Here is a 19,702-nt window from a genome sequence, read left to right as displayed (position 1 = left end):
TCAGAGAGCCTTCTGTGAACAGGAGCTCAAAGGCAGAAGCACCTGGCGGCTCGGTCTGAATTGGGGCAGAGTTTTGCGAAGTAGGACGGTCACTGATGAATACAGCCAGGGAGAGGGCAAGAGGCGGAGGAAATTGAGGCTAAAAGGGCCCGACATGGTCCAGGAAAAAGGTCTGCCCTCCGGTTTTTATGATACCCCCAGACAAATTCGTGGCCGGAGCTGAGGAAGGCGACTGCACAGCCAGCTACGACAGGCATCTCAATCCATTAGGCTCTGCTCTTTTCTTTCCATCCTACCCCCCGTCTGGAAACAAATCAGGAAAATGGATCCTAACCTCAAACGACCCCGGCCTGAATTAGGACCTACCAACATATTTACAGCAAGAACAAGGCTTTCTCGGCTTCCCTTCAGACAATTCCCAGAGTACACGTGAAATGCATCCGTCCCTCTGCCCATAATCCCAGATATGCTCTCCCCAATCCCAGTCTCTGAGCTCTACCCTACAGAAGCGAGAAGTGAGAAGGGAGAAGGCGAGACACACGTTAACCGGCTGCAGCTGCGAACATGGGAAGCTGCGCAGTGCCTTCCCCGGCACACGTTACCTGTCTGCACTAACAAAGATGATCTCGAATTTCTGGCCTGCCTCCTTGATCTTCCGGTAGGATTCCACCAGGACCCGTGTGAGGCTTCGGCAAGGGGGACACTGAAAGACAAGAACAGGATCCTGAGCGTGACTTGGCACCTCCAGCGTCCCCTTTCCCAGTCACTTGCCATCACAGGGAGGCCAGCGAGGCCCACGTAGAGTTGGGCTGGCAGAACCTGGTCCATAAAAGAGGCAGAAACAAACATGATGGCCAGCATCTATCACAGGCTCCTCCCACCCCTCCCAGCTTGTCAGCAGGCAGCAGTCAAACCCACTCAGGGACCATGAGAAGCCTCATCAGAATGGCTTAAGAAAGCTACCCTTTTAGACCAGCCAAAAGATTAGTCCTTTTCTTGCTGCTATTATCATTCCTAATAATAAGCGCTTACTGCATGCCAACCACAATGCACTGGGCACAGGAAAAAGGAAGAATGCCAGGAAATTATGCCCGGGCAGTCACTCCTCCAGGAGCCAATCACAGCTGGCTGTTGGTGGTGATCTCCCTGCTCCCTTCTGTCTGGGCTAACGAGGGAGCAAACACTCACCCAGTGTGCGGAGAAATAGACGCCCACGTGAGACCCCTCCAGGCTGCTGCTCTCCAGGGACTGCCCATTATTTCTAAGCAAGGGCCCTGCAATGACTTCCCTGAAGGGCTTAGGTCCCCAAGGGAATTCCAAACCTGAAACAGGCAACAGATGGGAGAAGGTTAAGACTCTTCAGTATGGCCTCTGACCCAAGAGGCCTCAGGGCTGCGGAGCATGGCAACTGTATCATCCAACAGTATTTGTTAGCACACGCATAGGATCTGCAGCTACAACTCAGGAATAAAAGCAGGACTCATCCCTGACAGAGTCCTACCTACCCTCTAGGCAATGGTTTCCGACCTTGCATGATCACAGGGCCCATCTCCTGGGGGCGTTTTGAAGAACACAGAAGCCCAGGTCATACCCCAAATCCCAGGATCCAGGGCTGAAGCTGTATGTCCCAAAACAGCAAAACCGACTCCCTGGGTAACTGATGGTGAGCCAGGGTGGGGAAGCACTGCCTCAGATATTGACCATCAGTTTCTTCTATTCCAACCCTGGGATCCCAGTGCATCTCAACTCTGACTGCAAGTTAGAATCCACTGGGGAATTTTAAAATATGATGCTCCAGGGCCCCACCCCCCAGAATTTTTGAGTTGGGGCCCAGGGAACCAAGTGAGATAACAATTTAAGTCTAGGGAAAGGAAAGAGTCAAACCCACTCAACCCAGATGGTCTGCATTCTGATGACACTTAAGCCCCAGGCAGGAAGAGCAAATAATATGCTCCCAGCTCAACAGTGTTTTCTCACAGGGTGGTCCATGGACCACTGCCTCACAATCGCCTGGGGTGAGGGGAGGCTGGGAGGGAGAAGCACAGACTGGCTGAAAATGCAGGGGATGGAGCCCACCCTGAACAAATGGATCCAAAAATCTTGTGGGGGGGAATAGGGGGGAGATTGGCATTTTAATAAGCTTCAGAGTAGTGTGTGTGTGTGTGTGTGTGTGTGTGTGTGTGTGTGTGTGTGTGTGTTTAAATTTGAGAAGGTAAAAACTTGGTTCTATGATGCCCTGGTTTTTACTGAGGGCAATTCTGAGGCAGGTGCAGTTTTAACTGGGAAAGTGCGTGACCAGGCTTGAATCCTCTAGTTCCGTGGTTGGCAAACTGCGGCTCGCGAGCCACATGCGGCTCTTTGGCCCCTTGAGTGTGGCTCTTCCACAAAATACCACAGCCTGGGCGAGTCTATTTTGAAGAAGTGGTGTTAGAAGAAGTTTAAGTTTAAAAAATTTGGCTCTCAAAAGAAATTTCAGTCGTTGTACTGTTGATATTTGGCTCTGTTGACTAATGAGTTTGCCGACCACTGCTCTATTTGGATCAATAAGTGAGGGAGAAGATTTTATGACTCCAGTGCAAAGGGGAGAGAAACCAATGTTAGACAGTACTGAGCACCCTGATCAGAGCAACATGCCCAGTGTGTGGCCAGCCAGCCGGCCAGCAAGACCAAGGCCTGCCGCAGGAAACGAGGTGCACTCACCACCGAGGCGGGGAGAACACAGAGCCTGCGACTTTGCTAGGGGAGCTGCGCTAGCAGTGAGCACCGGAGCTCTGGCTGCTGCTCAACAGCCTCCTTCGCCCTCAACGCTGACTTCCTTCCTCAGCTCCATCTCCTTCGCCCGTGAATTAAAGCTCCCAGGAGGGACATTCTGATCCCTTTAAAAACCTTAACCATGACCTGGAGAATACCATAATTACATCAAGACAATAATCTTTGCCAAGTAAACCCACTTACATATACAATTGACCCTTGAAAAACATGGGTGAACTGCCTGGGTCCATTATGCGCAGATCTTTTTTTTTAACCAGCAGTTTGAAAAAACTCACAGATAAACCGCATAGCCTAAAACTGATGATGTAAACTTACAGCATTGATAAAAACACACAGTACTGTAAATTTTATTTCTGTTCCTTATGATTTTTTTCCTTTTCTTTAGGGTTTTTTTTCTTTTCTTTTCTTTTCTTTTCTTTTTTTTTTTTTTTTTTTTTGGTTCTTGAGTTTATTGATTTGAAGTCGCTGTATGGAAAGAACCCTGAGTGTCCCCACACATGGCACATTCGGTCAGCACTACAGTCATTGATACTTCAATTTAGAGGCAACTACTACTACAGACATCTCCCTTCATTTTTTTTAAATAAGTTTTAAAGCATCTTACAGGCCAAAGAACTAAGCAGGATCCTCAAACATTCAGGAGTTTTTGAGGAAAACTCAGGAGGAGGAAACAGCTTCAAACGCTTCTCACCGGGCACCACAGACACCTCAAGAGCTTTGGCACCAGCCACAGACAGTGCTGATAATGCAAAAGAGCGCCCTCCTCCACCCAGCAGAAGGGAAAACAATGCCTGTGGGAGCCACACCGAAGCATCTGGAACACTTGGCCTTTGGGAGCCTGGGAGCTGGTGCAGGACGGGCCTGGCTGAAATGCTCATGTAATACTGAAAGGGGAACAAATGTGGGGACTAGTGTCAGACCAGTGACCTCACCACCGCCACATGTAGCGAACATGGAGAACCATGCGGACGGGAGACGGCGGGCAGGGATGCCCATGCCAGGCTACCCCACCACCCTGGAAGGTCACTTCAGGCCCACCAGCTCATTGTCTGGGGTGTGGGGCTGCTCAGCGTGTCCCCGTCCTGGGAGATGGACATCACAGGCTGTGCTGCAGATGTGCGCACTTCCCAGGAAAAGGGGGGAAACCACTCGCAGCCCGCTTGGCCCTCGGCCCTCAGGGAGCCTACATGGACCGCTCGCACCCTGTCATACCCTATAGGACTCATGGAGAGAACTCCAGACTCTGGTTCCGACACCCCTGAGCTTGCTCTGGCCAGTGCCCAGCTGGCACGGACATGGGCTTGTCCCCTCACCCCAAGTGGGAGGAGGCCTGTGTAACAACAAGGCCTCTGGGCCCAGGGCAAGGGCTGAGTCCCGAGTCCTATGAGGAGGCCGCACTGAAGGTGCCCAGGCAAGGCCAGTCCAGCGAGATAGACCAGGACATAGGTCATGTGTGTTGGTGTGGCTTCCCTTCCACGTGGACACAGGATCCGGGCCACACGCTCTGTGCCCGGCCCATCCTGGCACAGAGTGCCCTCGTCGCATGCCGTCCAGCAGCACGTCCATCCTCAGCTGCTCTGACCATGGGCCCTGAGGTGCCGGGGCCCAAGCTCTCCCAATGCTGCTTCTCATTCTGCACCCCGAGCCCGGGTTTACGGGACACGTCCAGGCTGAGACACAGAGAAGCCTCCCCATGACCTGTCCTGCAGAGGCCCGCTCCGCCGTCTCCCGGGTTTGCGAGTGTCTCCCAGGTTCCGCAGGTGCCCTGAGAGCAAGTGAGAGTGAGACCTGCTTTTCCATCACCTTGAAAAAGCCCCGCCCGTAGAGGTGACACCTGCCAGGCTGTTCTCCAGCGAGTAAGTGCAGACACGACACTCGGGCCCCACCTGTCCACCGTCCCAGGGGCCCACGCAGGAGGACAGATGGCCAGCCGGTGCCTGCAGCCAGCAGTCATATGTCTTTGTCCTCCTGGCTGCCTCACAGGGCCTTGGCACTGGTGGAGTGCACTGCATGGGGGGTGGCGGGAGAATGCGTAGGCCTGCACCAGGATGGCCAGGTCCACCATCACCTGCAGCAGGCCACACACGGAGAACTGCAGGGGGGCACCGTTCAGCAGGAAGTATGCCATCTTGAAGGTGTCACCACTTGTCCACATGAGCACCATCTTGATGCTCATGCCCTCCGTGGACTGGTACCAGTGGTTGCGGTACAGCTGCGGCACGCCCAGCATGGCCTCGATCAGCACGGCCAGGAAGCCCAGGGTCTCCATGAACAGGGCTGAGTCGATGGACAGGTATGTGACGTAGCCTGCGATGCCCGTGAAGGCCAGGACACACTGCAGGTAGTCCGCAAAGCTGCTCCAGTGCCAGAAGTGGTGAGGATTGAAGTCTGCAAAGAAACGGCGTTTGACGTTGAGCTCGTTGGCCACACGGACTTCGGTGCACAGCTTCAGCATCAGCAACATGGTGATGATCGTGACGATGCTCTGCCAGAGCAGTGGGGACTCGAAATGCCTTCCAAACCAGAAGAGGATCTGTAAAATATTGGCCACCAGGAGCACCAGGCACACATAGGTAGAGAAGCCCTCGGCGTTCTGAGTCCTCCGGATGTCCCGGTACTGCGGGATGTAGGGCACCACCCCTCCGAAGACCATGGCCCCAGCCGCCCCCCAGGAAACGAGCCAATCCAAGCCTTGAACGTCCATCGCCAACACCCGTGCCGCCCCGCCAGCGGGCTGGCGTCCACCTGGCCGCGTCCCCTCTGCTCCACGGACTCCTGGAACGCGTGGTGACTGTCAGCCCCACATGGCCGCTGCTGGAGCCAGCCGCGCCGGCTCTGCCCGTCTGGCCAGCGTCTGTCAGTCTCTTTATTTTCTTAAATATATTTTTATTGATTTTAGAGAGGAAGGGAGAGGGATGGAGAGATAGAAAGATCAATGATGAGAATCATTGAGCAGCTGCCTCCTGCACGCCCCCTACTGGGGATCGGGCCTGCAACCCAGGCATATGCCCTTGGCCGGAATCAAACCTGGGACCCTTCAATCTGCAGGCCGACGCTCTATCCACTGAGCCAAACTGGCTAGGGCTCTTTTTATTTTTTTAAAACATATTTTAATTGATTTCAGAGAGGAAAAGAGAGGGGGAGAGATAGAAACATCAATGATGATAGAGAATTGATCAGCTGCCTCCTGCACATTCCCCACTGGGGCTTGAGCCTACAACCTGGGCATGTGACCCTGAGCAGAAATGGAACCATGACCTCCTGGTTCACAGGTCAATGCTCATCCACTGCGCTTACTTCAGCTTACTTTCTCTAGCTCACTTCATCGTACGAATACAGTTTATACTATATATAACATAGGAAATATGTGTTAATTGATTGCTTATGTTATTAATAAGGCTCTCGGTTAACAGTAGGCTATTAGTAATTAAGTTTGGGTGGGAGTCAAAGTTATACATGGATTTTCCACTGCGTGGGGGTTGGCGCCCCTAACCCTCACGTGGTTGAAGGGTCAACTGTATTTCATTTGCACACTCTCTAGCAATGGAAGGAGGTCAGCGTAGAGGGTGAGAGGTGGGTACAGCACGGACATGCCAAGGTCTCACCTTCTGGGTCATCACGGATCACCAGCAGCCCATTCCTGCACACAACCTTCCCGGTGGTGGCATCTAGGAATATTAGTGATGGAATGTTGGAAATTCGATATTTGTTCCAAAGTTTAAGCTGCAAGAAGAAAAGTTAAAGGAGGTGGTTAAGTTCAAACTAGATTAATTGCAGAGTTCTTTTGAACCCCTCAGGCATGAGGGAGGGGTGGCCTGGAAACACGAAAGTGCAGATAAATGAGTAACTGATGGAGAGCAGGGCTGGCTGGGCAAATGGGCAGGGGAGACTGCAGCCCCCTTGCCCCTGCAGCCTGTGACAGTGCAGGAACCCTGAGTCTGAGTCCCACGCAGGCTCAAGCCATGGCAGAGGCCGACGAAGGATAGATGACGCTTATTCTAGGAGAATTCTGCTCTCCTACCTCTCCCCCAGGCACTTTCTCTAACAAGTATAAAGATGAAGATGGATTATGCACTTTTTAAAAAATACGTTTTTTATTGATTTCAGAGAGGAAGGGAGAGGGAGAGATAGAAACATCAATGACGACAGAGAATCACTGATTGGCTGCTTCCTGCACTACCCCTACTGGGGATCGAGCCCGCAACCCAGCTACGTGATCTTGACCAGAATCAAACCCGAGACCCTTCAGTCTGCAGGTCGACGCTCTATCCACTGAGACAAACCAGCCAGGGTGGATTATGCATCTTGAACACAATCAGAACAAGTGGTTAAGACAAAAAGGGAGGCTTTTTATTGGTGCCTCTCCACCCGCTCAGCAGGCAGGTGCTCCCGTGTTCTGAGCCCCAGCGGGGAAGGGACAGGAAGCTGAAGACAAGTAGTTAAAATCTGCCCCTCTCACTGCTTCACCAGGTCCCTGGGCCTTGGGAGTCATTATACCTGTGTGCCATTCAGCCAGCAAACACTAGGGAAGCAATGTCCTGAGCCAGCCCCAACCCTCAACTTATTTTTGGTTACTTTGTTTTGTTAACCCTCACCCGAGGATATGTGTTCCCCATTGATTTTTAGAGAGAGTGGAAGGGAGGAGTCGAGTTAGAGAGAGAGAAACATGAATGTGAGAGAGACACATTGATTGGTTGCTTCCTGCACGCGCCCTGACCGGGGCCGGGGATCGAGCCTGACACCGAGGTACATGCTCTTGACTGGAATCCAACCCATGATCCTTCAGTCCGAGGGCCAACGCTCTAACCACTGAGCAACCAGCTAAGGCTCAATCCTTAACTCTTGATGCCACTCTAAACAATCCATAATGGTTGGCAGGTCCTGAGGCTGACTGCGCACACTGTCAGAGACCAGATTCTAAGTGGGACGAGGCTGAGGACATGTGAATGCAACATACAGGAGCCAAGCATGTGCGGGCTCTGCTCTCAGCCGTCGGGGTGAACACCGTTCAGGTGAGCCACGGGGTGCTCAGGAACGTAACTGCCGAGCCCAGAAAGCAACATAACTAAGTGCAATGTCCAGCTACCAATGAACCTCCAGGAAAGACAGAAACCAGGGGAAACAGGAACGGCCCATTGGGGATTCAGCTGCGAGCTTCCCTTCCGGGGCCGGGGCCCAGGCAGGAGGCTGGCCACCGGGGTATGGGCAGAGCAGCGCCCGGGCATGTCTAAGGAAACAGGCATCAGAGGTCCAGCTGCATACAGGAGAGAGAAAGGCACGTGTGGCTGTGATTATTATTGTTTTTAATTCAATCCCAGGCAGCGAGGGAGCTGGGCGGGGCAGGGGATCTGCCAAGGAATGTTAGGCTTCCCCTGTCTGTGGAGACCTGGGTCTTGGCGGGGAGGGTTGTGGGACCCCACCTCAGACTGGGTGGGCCACGCCTGCAAGCCGCATGTTTTCCCCAGCCCCACGTGTCCGACGGGTCCCCCAAGCCAGCCCAGGACCGCAGAGCAAGAGTGATTCTGCTCATAGTTTTCAACGACCGGCATTGCATCATCCCAGGGAAGCCTGGTACAGGCGTCAGATGAACCATTCTTAAGAGAAGAGGCAACAGCAAAACAAGGCCATCCGCTGCTGGGATCAGCTTCACACAATTTTTATTTTAAAGTGGGGGGAAAAGGAAGATTAAGATGATTGGCTTTTTCTGGCTTAAAAGTAATTATTGGAGGGGGGGTAATTATTGGAAAAAATGGGAAACATAGCACATCATACACGAAAGTTGAGATAAAAATCACCCATGACTCACCACTTATGAAAGCTTAGACAATTTCCACCAGTGGCAAATGAGAGTACCCATTTCCTAGCACTCTCACCAACATTAGCTTTTCCCATTGAATAGGGAAAAAATGATACCTCATGTTTGTTGCTTATTTTTTACTTATTGATACACACACACACACACACACACACACACACTGAGTGGCCAGATTATTATGATCTCTGAACGCATAATAATCTGGCCACTCAGTGTGTGTGTGTGTATGTGTGTGTGTGTATGTATATATGTGTGTGTGTATATATATGTGTGTGTGTGTGTGTGTGTGTGTGTGTGTGTGTGTGTGTATTAGAGGCCCAGTGTAAGAATTCATGCATGGGTGGGGTCCGGCCAGCCTGGCCAGGAAGAGGGGACATGGGCAGTTGGCCAGCCTGCCTGCTGGTCGAACTCCTGGTTGAGGGGACAATTTGCATATTAGCCTTTTATTATATAGGATATACACTGAGTGGCCAGATTATTATGTGTTCAGAGATCATAATAATCTGGCCACTCAGTGTATATATACACACACACACACATACACACTAGTGGCCCAGTGCACAAAATTAATGCACATTAAAAGGGAATTAATTAGAAGAGATATTTTAATATTACTATTTGTCCTTTCTCTATAATATAAGTGTCAGAGATGAAAGAAAATTAGTAAAATGTATATGAAAATCTCCCTCCTGTCAGAGTCTGGGGCACACCGCAGGACCTAGAGTCAAGTCCCCACCCACCACCCACACGCGCTTTGAAAACACAGGAGACCCAGACCCGGCCAGCCCTACTTCCATTGGGTGAGACCCAGACCCAGCCGGCCTCCCGCAATCAAGCCCCTCTGGGTGGGGGCGCAGCCTCAGGTCCCATGGCCCGGTGCTGGGGCGGGGGGGGGGGGTGTGGTCTGAGGTCCCTGTCAAGCCCCACGGGGCGGGGGGCACGGCCTGAGGTCCCTTGCCCTGGCCAGGTGTCATGCAGCCTCAGAAATCCCTGCTGTTTGGTTGTGATGTTATGGCGTCCTGGCTAATTTGCATATTCATATATATCACTGTTGTAAACAGATTGTCCCCGCCCCCCTCCAGTATGTTTTATAACTGGTAAGTGCTGAACTTTATTCAACAGGTATTAACTGAGCATCTACTATGTGCCAATTCTAAGCACAAGGGATACAAGAAAGAACAAGGCAGAGGAACTCACTGCCCTTGCAGAGCTTCTATTTGAGTGGGAAAGACAAGAACATGAATAGAAAAATAATTTCAGACACTGGTAATTGATAGAAGTTAAACAAAGCAGAGTAAAAACAAAGCAGACTGGGGCAAGTGGTACATATTTTAGAGTTATCTGAGAAGTTATCTTTGAAGAAATGACAGTTGAGCACAAGACCCTAATAATGAGCAAGCCGTGTGCACATGAAGGAAAGCCAGCTGAGGCCCAGGGAAGCTGTGTGGAGGCAAGGAGGCTGACTGGGGCAGGCTGGAGTGGACGGAGCCAGACAGTCAGGGAGGGCAGGTCAGAAGGTCAATTGTGGACCAGATCTTTAAGGCCCTTTAGATGGGTAAAAATAACGGAATTTTATTTTAAGTACTAGAGGCCTAGTGCACAAAATTCATGCACTTGGGGGAGGGGGATCCCTCAGCCCAGCCTGTGCCCTCTCGCAGTCTGGGAGCCCTCGGGGGATGTCCAACTGCCAGCTTAGGCCCACAGGGAGCGGGCCTAAGCCAGCAGTTGGACATCCTTAGTGCTGCCGCGGAGGCAGAAGAGGCTACCGCCACCACCACTGTGCTCGCCAGACATGAGCCCTGCTTCTGACTGAGCAGCGCTCCCCCTGTGGGGCACACTGAGCACCAGGGGGCAGCTCAGCACACTGAGCACCAGGGGACAGGGAGGACATGATATATTTTGAAGACAGTCAATAGAGTAGATTGACAAATTGAATGTCAAGGGATGATGGAAAGAAAAAGATCAAGGATGTATTGTGGTTTGGGGGACTGAGCAAAAGTGTGTCAAGGGTCTGATGAACGTAGATGAGGGACAATGGAGGAGGACGAAGTTTGAGAGGGAAAAATCAAAATTGGACAGGTCAAGTTTGAGTTGCCTATTACATGTGCAAGTGGAGATTTCAAGTAGCCACCTGGATTTACAAATCTGGACTTGGTAGGGGGAGGAGGACATGAAATATAAATCAGGGATCATCAGTCCCTAGATGACCTCCTGGATGAGGTCATCCAAGGAGAGGCCATGGCCACAGAAGAAAAGAGATCCCAGGGCAGAGTCAGTAACCACCAATACAGGAGACTGAGAAGGAGTGAAGAGTGTTATAGGATGAAAACAAGGAGACTCTGGTATCCCAAAAGGCAGCTGAAGAAAGTGTTTTGGAGTAGGCTACTGTGTCAAATCCTGCTGAGATGTTGAATAAAATGAGAATTGACCAGTGGATGGGCAATAAGGTCACATATGACCTTAACAGGGTCAGGGAGGACTCAGTGAAGTGGTGAAACTGAAAGACAGATTAGAGTGGAAGAGGGGGAATGGGGTGCAGCTCTGCCTAGCACACACGCCTAAAGTGGGCCTTGGACCCAAACAAATTCGAGTCCTCTTGCCAACATGTGAAATATATGGAGGAGAATAATTTTAAAAAGAAAGGTTATAAAAAGAGAAAGAGAAAATGGCAGATAAGGGGCTGAGTTGGACTACAGACAATTCTCTTTAAGAGTTTGGCTATAAAGGGAGCAGAGAAATGGGACTGTAGCTGGAGAAACACATGATGAGGTCAGAGGGAGAATATTTGAAAGATGAGGTCAGAGGAGGATATTTTAAAGGTGGGAGATACTATAACATATGCTGTTGGGGAGAATGCAGAAGAGAGAGTGAAAAAATTGATGAAAAGAAAAAATGCAAGAAAAAGTCCTTGAATAGGCAAAAGAGTAGGATCTAGGTCACAAATGAAAAGATGGAGTTGTAAAAATAGCTAATTTTAAAATATATATACTCTTACTTCAAAATAGGTTTGCAGTCTGAAAAGAACAGCACACTATTGGCTAAAAAAAAGAACTTTTTTTTTCAACAGTTACACCATTTATTTCCTTTTCTTAGCGAGCTATATTGGCTGGAGCTGCCAGACAATATTAAACAGCAAGCATCCTTATTGTCTACCTGACCACACTGGATATAGATCTGTAATATTTTACCTTCATATGTAATATTAGCCACTGGTTTGAGACAGTCTTTAACATGTTAAACAAAATAGTCTTAAATATTATTCAGCCTTAAAAAGGAAGGAAAGTTTGCAATATGCTACCACATGGATGCCCCTTGAGGACATTATGCTAAGTGAAAGAAGCCATCACAAAAAGATAGGTACTGCGTGGTTCTACTTATGTGAGGTACTCAGAGCAGTCTAAAGATAGAAATTATAATGGTTGGTTGCCAGGGTTGGGGTAATGGGAGAATGAAGAATTACTGTTTAATAGATATAGGGTTTCAGTTTTACAAGATGAAAAGAATTACAGGGATAGATGGTTACACAACAATGTGAATATATTTAATACCACTGAACTATACACTTAAAGAAGGTTTATTTTAGATGGGCTCAGCTGTGTTCACGCAGTGGTTGAGCATCGACCTGTGAACCAGGAGGTCATGGTTCAATTCCCAGTCAGGGCACATGCCTGGGTTTCAGGCTCAATCCCCAATGTGGGGTGTGCAGGAGACAGCCCATCAATGATTCTCTCTCATCATTGATGTTTCTCTCTCTCCCTCTCCCTTCTTCTCTCTGAAATCAATAAAAAAATACTTTTAAAAAATGGTTAGGATGGCCCTAGCCAGTTTTGCTCTGTTAAGGTTACAGCATCGGCCTGAGGACTAATGGGTTCCAGGTTCAGTCAAGGGCACATACCTCGGTTGCAGGATGGATCCCCACCTCGGTCGAGATGCATGTGGGAGTCAACCAATCAATATGTCTCTCTCAACTCAATGTTTCTCTCTCTTTCTATCTTCCCCCCCTTTCCACTCTAAAAATCAATGGAAACAATATCCTCGGGTGAGAATTACCAACAACAAAAACTGGTTAAGATGGCAAATTTTATCACACACACAAAAAGCTTTCCATAACTTATTGTCCAAAAGTTTTATCAGGAGTAGATGGTTACTTTTTGGTTATTCTTTTGACCTGCTGTGGTGTATTTCATTAATAGTCACTCTAAGGTCAAACCACCCTTGCCTTCATGAAAGAACTCTTCCCTGGTCACATGAATTACAGGATCACTACAGTCATCTCTTCCCTGGCGCTTGGGGCTCCTACAACCAAATGGCATCTTACAACAAGACTCTCTTTTTGGGTAGACTATTCCCTGAAGTAAATTGCAGCCTGTGAGCTTTAAATATGAAGAGGACAGATACAACATGATTAAATAGAGCAGTCTGAATGTAGCTCCCATATTATACTTGAAATGGAAGCATATGATTGTCTCTTGGCTAAATTTTTTTTTTTTTTAATGGTGGGTTGTGGTACCTGGGCAACCTAGTCCCTAAATGCTTGGCCACTCAGCATGAGTCATAAAGAAGGCCCTGATGGCCAGCCTGCTTGGGATAGCCTGAGGGCATTCAGCTAGACCCTTTTAAGATTTCTCCCTTAATAGAGAAGAATTCATTTTTTTCTGGGTCCCTCGTGTAGGCAGAAGGACGGTAACATGTCCCCTTGCTCCACCTCAAATCTCCCAGTATCCGCCTCGGAGAGGGAAGGAACTATAGCACCCATGACCCCTATCTTCCCTCCCACTGGGAAGACAAGAGGTCTTAGCTTATGTTTTATCCATGGTTGTTGAATCTTCTGTTTCCAAGCACAGGTCCATTGGTTTAGCTAAAAGAAAAAAAAAAATTAGGCTTCTAGAATTACACCCGACACTGAAAAGTTGATCCTTTCGTAGACTGACACATCATGGTCTAATTTTATACAACAGTGATTTGTTTAGGAAATTATCTCATTCACCGTGACTTTAGATTTGCACGGGAAGACCTTTCAGGTTGTAGCACCACAGTTACTCTGCTCTGAGACAATAGAGAAGGCACAGGAATGCGCATGCCAGCCATGTTAGTTTTGATACTCAAATCAGATTTATGTGAGAAAAGTCCTATTATAGGTCCGCTTTGAGGATGGTTTTCTTATCCTGCCTGGAAATAAGGAACGCTTGAGCTTGAAGAAATGGTCACCAAGATTCACCTCTGTGCCTTTTCAAGTGCGTGACATCTGAAGTCCTCTAAAGGTTTTAAAAAAGGCCTCTCAAAAAAGAGTGGTTTCATAGGCATTTCTGGGTCACAGACACTTTTGAGGCTAAAAGATATCGATCCTGCCCCCAGAGAAAAAGGCACACGCACAAAAAAGTTTCTGTGACATTTCAGAGTTCCTGAATCCCTTGAAGCTGTCTGATCCCATCCCTGTACAGACCCTACAGGAAGACCCCTTGTCTCAAGAGTTCATTTTAGTGCATAGCTTGACCATGATTCAACTGGGAGAACTACGATATTACCCCATCTTAGTTCCTGTTGTGAAAATCCCTCTAATAAAAATCAGCATTTGCCTAAACTCTAAGATGATGCAATAGTGAAGAGTGGAAGATCAACATCTCACTCTAGTGCTGCTGCTTTGTTCTAAACCCAGTGAGAGCTGATTACTTCCTGCAGTCTCTACCTCCCCTCGCCATTGGGATAGTGAAGATCAAAACCACCCAGGACTGAGCACTAAATGCACTTACTTTTTTGTTGTTGTTACTCCTCACCTGAGGATATTTTTCCATTGATTTTTAGAGAGAGTGGAAGGGAGGGGGAGAGACAGAAAGAGAGAAACATCAATGCGAGAGAGACACATCAACTGGTTACCTCCTGCACACGCCTTGACCAGGGTCAGGGATCGAGCTTGCAACCGAGGTACATGCCCTTGACTGGAATCGAACCCTTCAGTCCGTGGGCCTACGCTCTATCCACTGAGCCAAACCAGCTAGGGCTAAATGCACTTACTTTTAAGGGTCCAAAGAAATGAGTTTATATGTTCCCTTGGCACAATATTAGAGCATTTCATCAAAGTCAGGAGCATACATACTTCCTCATGATCTTAAAGTCCCTACTTGGAAGGAAACATGTTAGTGTAGGAAGAAAACAGAATTTAGGGGGCTTGGGTGTACATCTTATTAGATGTCAGTGGGTGACATGGCACCAGCCTTGGGCAGGTCATGCCTTCTCACCTGGCTCAGTAACCCCCACATCCCAGGATGAACGTGGGCTTTAAATGAGGTGATGTGGAGACGCTCTGAAAACGAAAGCACCATACACATGGGGCTCATTATTAATATCTGAATCAAATTTATGCTTATTTTCCTCTTTTCTTGACAGCATCCTTTTCAAAAAGCATTTTCCTGTCAACTCTATTTTAAAGTTAATCCATCAACTGTATATAGTTAGTAAGCGGTACATAAAGCTCCAAAAATGGAGATTTCCTTGTGCAAAAAGTAGTCTTTTCACCATAAGCACCTTCTGCAAAAACATACATATTTTTTGTAGTCTGCCTTTTTCTTCTTCTTCTTTCTCTCTCCCTCACATTTTGGATTTCCAGATTTTAAAGGAGCATCTGGAATGTAAAAACAAAAAACAGACTATGGATTTTACTTTTCTCTCTACTTAAGAGAACTCTGACACCATGTGTGATTCTGACAGGAATTCCTACTTCTTCGTTTCTTCACCCTTCTGGCTTGGATGACTGACTTGTAAAAATACAGTCCAGTCTTTAGGAAAGCGGGGGGTGGGGGGGCAGAGGGGGCTGGGCCAGGCGTTCCCATCCCGGCAGCCTCTGAACCAGGAAGCTGGATGGAGCAAGAGCTCACATCCCATCGGACTCGAGAGACCAAAAGGCTGAGGGCAACTCGAACAAGCACTCTGAGGGTGACACTGACAGGGGCTGCTGCAGCTGGGAAAGACCAAATGACTTTGTAAAAAATATATGTTTTTATTAATTTTGAGAGAGAGAGGAAGGGAGAGGGATAGAGAGATAGAAACATGTTGAGAGAGAAACATCATCATCAATAGGCTGACACGCCCCCTTCTGAGGATGGAACCCACAACCCGGGCATGGGCCCTGACCAGGGAATTGAACCGGGAATTAACAGCAAAAATCCCAAAGCCTAGAAATCTAAGTGTTTATAATTATTAGTTCGCCGAATTCAAAAGCAAGGCAACAAAGATGAAATTTTTAAAAAAAAGAAGAAGAAGAGGCGAAACTTGGCAGAAATCAAAAAGGATGATGAAATGGGCTATTGGGTTACTTAAAAGTTCCGATTCCCCAGCTGGCGGCTGGTTCTGGTTAGCGGTCCCAAGTTTGTGGTGGAAGCTCTATCGTCCCAGGAATGCTGGTCAGAAAGGCTTTTACAGCGACCCACAAAACACCGAGGCAAACGTCAAAAGGGACGGGATGGGGAGCTGGCGGCTGTAAAAATGCAAGCTACGAAGCCCAGCTCATCTGGAGCCCTGGCGGGGTTAGTCAGCACCCACAGACGCCACAGGGGAAAGCAACCTGGCCATTTTCTAGAAGCCCCGGCCCGTAGGGTGACGTGGAATCGGCCTCCTGTTCTGAGGACTGGGCCTTGCACTTGACTGGGGGTCTGAGTTTTTATTTCTCAACAGCTGCTGCAAATCCGTGGGCTCAAGCCAAAGCTAACACAGATGCAGGATTAATCTACCTTGGCAAGGTCTGCCGGAGCCTTCGCAGGCGAACTCCACTCCTGCCCTTCCACAACGCTGACCTTCGGCAACACCCCCCTTCCTAACCAAACACGACCAAAGCCCGCCTTGAAAGGAGAACTTTCCTCGTCCCGCCCTCCAATGTCAAGGCAGTTCATACACTAGCAGTGAGTTGGCATGGGCTGCCTGCGTCTAACTCCGGCCATTTGCTAGTTGGTGACCTCGGACAAGCTACCTAATTTCTCTCTCTCGGTTTTCTTATCTGTAAAATGGGATAACAGTGCCCACATTTCATTGGACTATTGTGAAGATCAGACGTGTGACATAAAGTGCTTAGAACAGGGCCTGGCGTAGGTTAGGTATTGTTTTATTGAAGTTAGCTGCTATTATTAATGTCAATCGTTGTTGTTATCCCACAACCATTCTAAATGCTCTGGCAGAACCTTGTCTTGCTATCCTCAGAGTTAAGACCACATCTTGCTTCTGAGGCATGATTCCCACTGTATGATGTGACCTGTGACTGAAGTTTTCAGAGGCTGGTACAGCTGTTGGCCAATTCCAGGGCTTGGCCCATATTCAATAAATGATGGGTGAACAAATGGAGGAAGGAGGGAATGAAATAAATGTTGGAAGGGAGAAAGGAAACACTCTGAACGGATCAGCCAGATGGGACGCCTAGCTAGCAATCAGGTTCAGCTGTTTAAAGGGCTTCCTTATGACCAAGACTCTTCCTAATTCCTTGCGATGCCTAGGTGCCCAGAAGGCTCTTTCAATTGCAGGATAAATTATCCCAAACAAGTGCCAGTGGAATTAGAGCTCTCCTCCCTTTATCTGACAGCGCCTTGGACCCCTGCGTCCTCTTCACCTTCCTGTCTCTCCTTTGCCTGGAGCCAACACAGAGAACCTGCCAGCACCTGAGACCAAAGGAAAGATGCGGTGGGCTGGGCCAGGCTGGTCTGAGGCCATCACTAGCTTACGAGAAATCAAAGCCCTGCTGGTGGACTTAGAGTTATGAAGCTGGTTTAACAATCTATTTCCCCTTCACTATAGTTGGTTCAGAAAGAAGCCCTATGCCCCGAGGGTCACGAGAGTGTAAGGTTTAGAAAATAACATGTCCACTCTGCTTCCTGCACACCAAAGCACCAGGCGTGAAACACACCACATGTCCTCCTTCAGGGTTCAACTCTGCTTCAGGCTCTGAAAAAGAAAAGGGCTGGGTAGAAGGGACATTAAAAATTTACTGTTCGTGTCTCTAGGCCTCCAAACAGTAAGTTTTCTAACTGATTTATAGCTGACCTCACTGGGCTATGAAATCCAACAGAGCTTTGTTCAGTATGATATACCTAAACAGTAACCAGGGTGTTGCAGGGGAGACGAGCGGGGAGACATCCTGTGCCTGCCTTCAGGAGCCCTACGGATTAGAAGTGGAAAATGCTTAAAATAGTAAATCTGATGTTTTATATATTTTACCACATTAATAAAAAGTGGAGCTATGCCCTGGCCAGTTTGGCTCAGTGGGTAGAGCGTCGGCCTGTGGACCAAAGGGTCCCAAGTTCGATTCTGGTCAAGGGCACGTACCTCGGTTGCAGGCTCCTCCCAGGCCTGGGCCTTGGTCAGGGCTCATGCAGGAGGCAACCAATCGATGTGTTTCTCTCACATCCATGTTTCTCTTTGTCTTTCCCCCTCTCTTCCACTCTCCCTAAAAATCAGTGGAAAAATATCCTTGGGTGAGGATTAACCAAAAAAAAAAAAAGTGGAAATACAAGTTTACATGTATAGGCATAACATGAGGCAGATCGTGGCAACTACCAGGAGAGATGAGCAAAAAGGGCAACAAGAGCCCAGCCGGTGTGGCTCAGCAGTTGAGCATCAACCACTGTTGGATTCCAGGTCAGGGCACATGCCTGGGTTGTGGTCTCGACCCCCAGCAGGGGGCGTGCAAGAGGCAGCCGATCAATGATTCTCATCATTGATGTTTCATCTCTCCCTCTCCCTTCCTCTCAGAAATCAATAAAAAATAGATATATATATTTTAAAAGGGCAACAAGGAAGACTGGCTCCGTCCTAGTTGAGCGAACACGTCAGGAATGTTAAATCAAACACATAACGTAAACACACAACGTTTCAAACATCCACCAGTAACCACTTTCATTCCAGATAGGGACAGCCACAGAACCAACAGCTCACAGCTGCGTTTGGTCCTTGTTAGCCAGTCAAGTCCCTACTTTTGATGGTCAGAAATCAGTATGGTGTAGGGAAAATGATGAAGAACAGGGTTCTGGAGCCAGGCTGCCGGGGTTCAAATCCCAACTCTACTACCTATCTGCTGGGTGACCTTGGCCAAGTTACCCCACCTCTCGGAGCCTCAGTTTCTTCGTAAGACTAGGATAGTAAGGATACCTGCTTCATATTGTTGCTGTTACAGTTAACTTGGAACACAGTAAGTGTTCAATAAATGTTAGAGGTGATGATGACTAAAAAGAATATTGCCACTTCTCCTTGACCATAAGTGGAAAAATGTGATGACTCCCTAAACACCGTTTAGAGCCATGTCAGCTACAGATTCCCATTCTGGTGGGAGGGGAGGGGGAAAAGGGAGGGGAGACTTGGGAAAAGGAGGGGGAGGGGGGAAATGACTCCTTGGGCTTTGTAACAGTTTGGGCACCTGCAGATTAGAGGAACCAGCCCAGGAGGCAACCTTACACCACAAATACAATACCATTTACGCCCTGCCTGGTGGTGTGGGAACGCCTTAAGTTTTTAAGAGGCTCATTTCATTTTGCAAGATATTCTTTTGCAACAGAAATCAATGTGCTGCTAGTACGACAGGTGGAGGATCTGATAGGCTACTTCCTCCTTTTATCTCTTTAATCCAAGAGATGTCTGTCCTTGGCAGCAGCCAGCCTTCCACCACAGCCTCGCCAGTTCACAGCAAGGAGGCTTCCATCTCAACTGGTCACTACCAAGTGCTGTCAAATGCACTGGCAATCACCGGATAAAGGACTGCACACTATATGCTCCTATTAGGCTGTGAATACAAAGCGATCACTGCCCATTCATCCTTTCTAGGAGGGGCCCCAAATCCTCACTGCATCAAGACAGGAAGCAGAGTGTAGCGGGGAAGAGCACAGGCCCTGGGGGCACATGGCCTGGGTTTGAACCCTGCCTCTGCTATCTTGGGCAACTTATTTAGCTTCCCCAAGCCTCACTCTCTTCAATTGCAAAACGGTCCCTGGTACCGACCCTCTGGTGTTACTGTGAGGAGAGTTCACAGGAAGTGCTCAGAACCATCACTGACACACAGCCAGCACACACGAGAACACTCCTAATGTGCGCCTTTCCAGATCCACATCAGAAAGCCCACTTAGGGCCACGGGCCCTGCATGTCGT

The 19,702-nt window shown here is 48.7% G+C and overlaps 1 protein-coding gene and 1 pseudogene across 2 annotated transcripts in view; both read right to left on the bottom strand.

Moving 5' to 3' along the window:
• NXN (nucleoredoxin) overlaps positions 1 to 19,702 on the bottom strand; it is a 154,726-nt gene that overhangs the window by 25,214 nt on the left and 109,810 nt on the right. The window contains exons 2-4 of the mRNA XM_080681606.1: positions 6,378 to 6,495; positions 1,189 to 1,322; positions 603 to 703 (exon numbers count right to left, since the gene is read on the bottom strand). Of these exons, the coding sequence (XP_080537732.1) occupies positions 603 to 703; positions 1,189 to 1,322; positions 6,378 to 6,495 (353 nt within the window). The remainder of the gene's footprint in view (positions 1 to 602; positions 704 to 1,188; positions 1,323 to 6,377; positions 6,496 to 19,702) is intronic.
• Positions 4,750 to 5,476, bottom strand: LOC308254268 (solute carrier family 66 member 2-like; annotated as a pseudogene). The gene has a single exon. The product of its transcript is annotated as a solute carrier family 66 member 2-like (transcript).

The sequence above is a fragment of the Plecotus auritus genome, assembly GCF_963455305.1.
Source record: "Plecotus auritus genome assembly, chromosome: 7".
NCBI lineage: Eukaryota > Metazoa > Chordata > Mammalia > Chiroptera > Vespertilionidae > Plecotus > Plecotus auritus.
The sequence above is the reverse complement of the archived record's forward strand: the minus strand, read 5'-3'. Positions and strand labels throughout refer to the sequence as shown.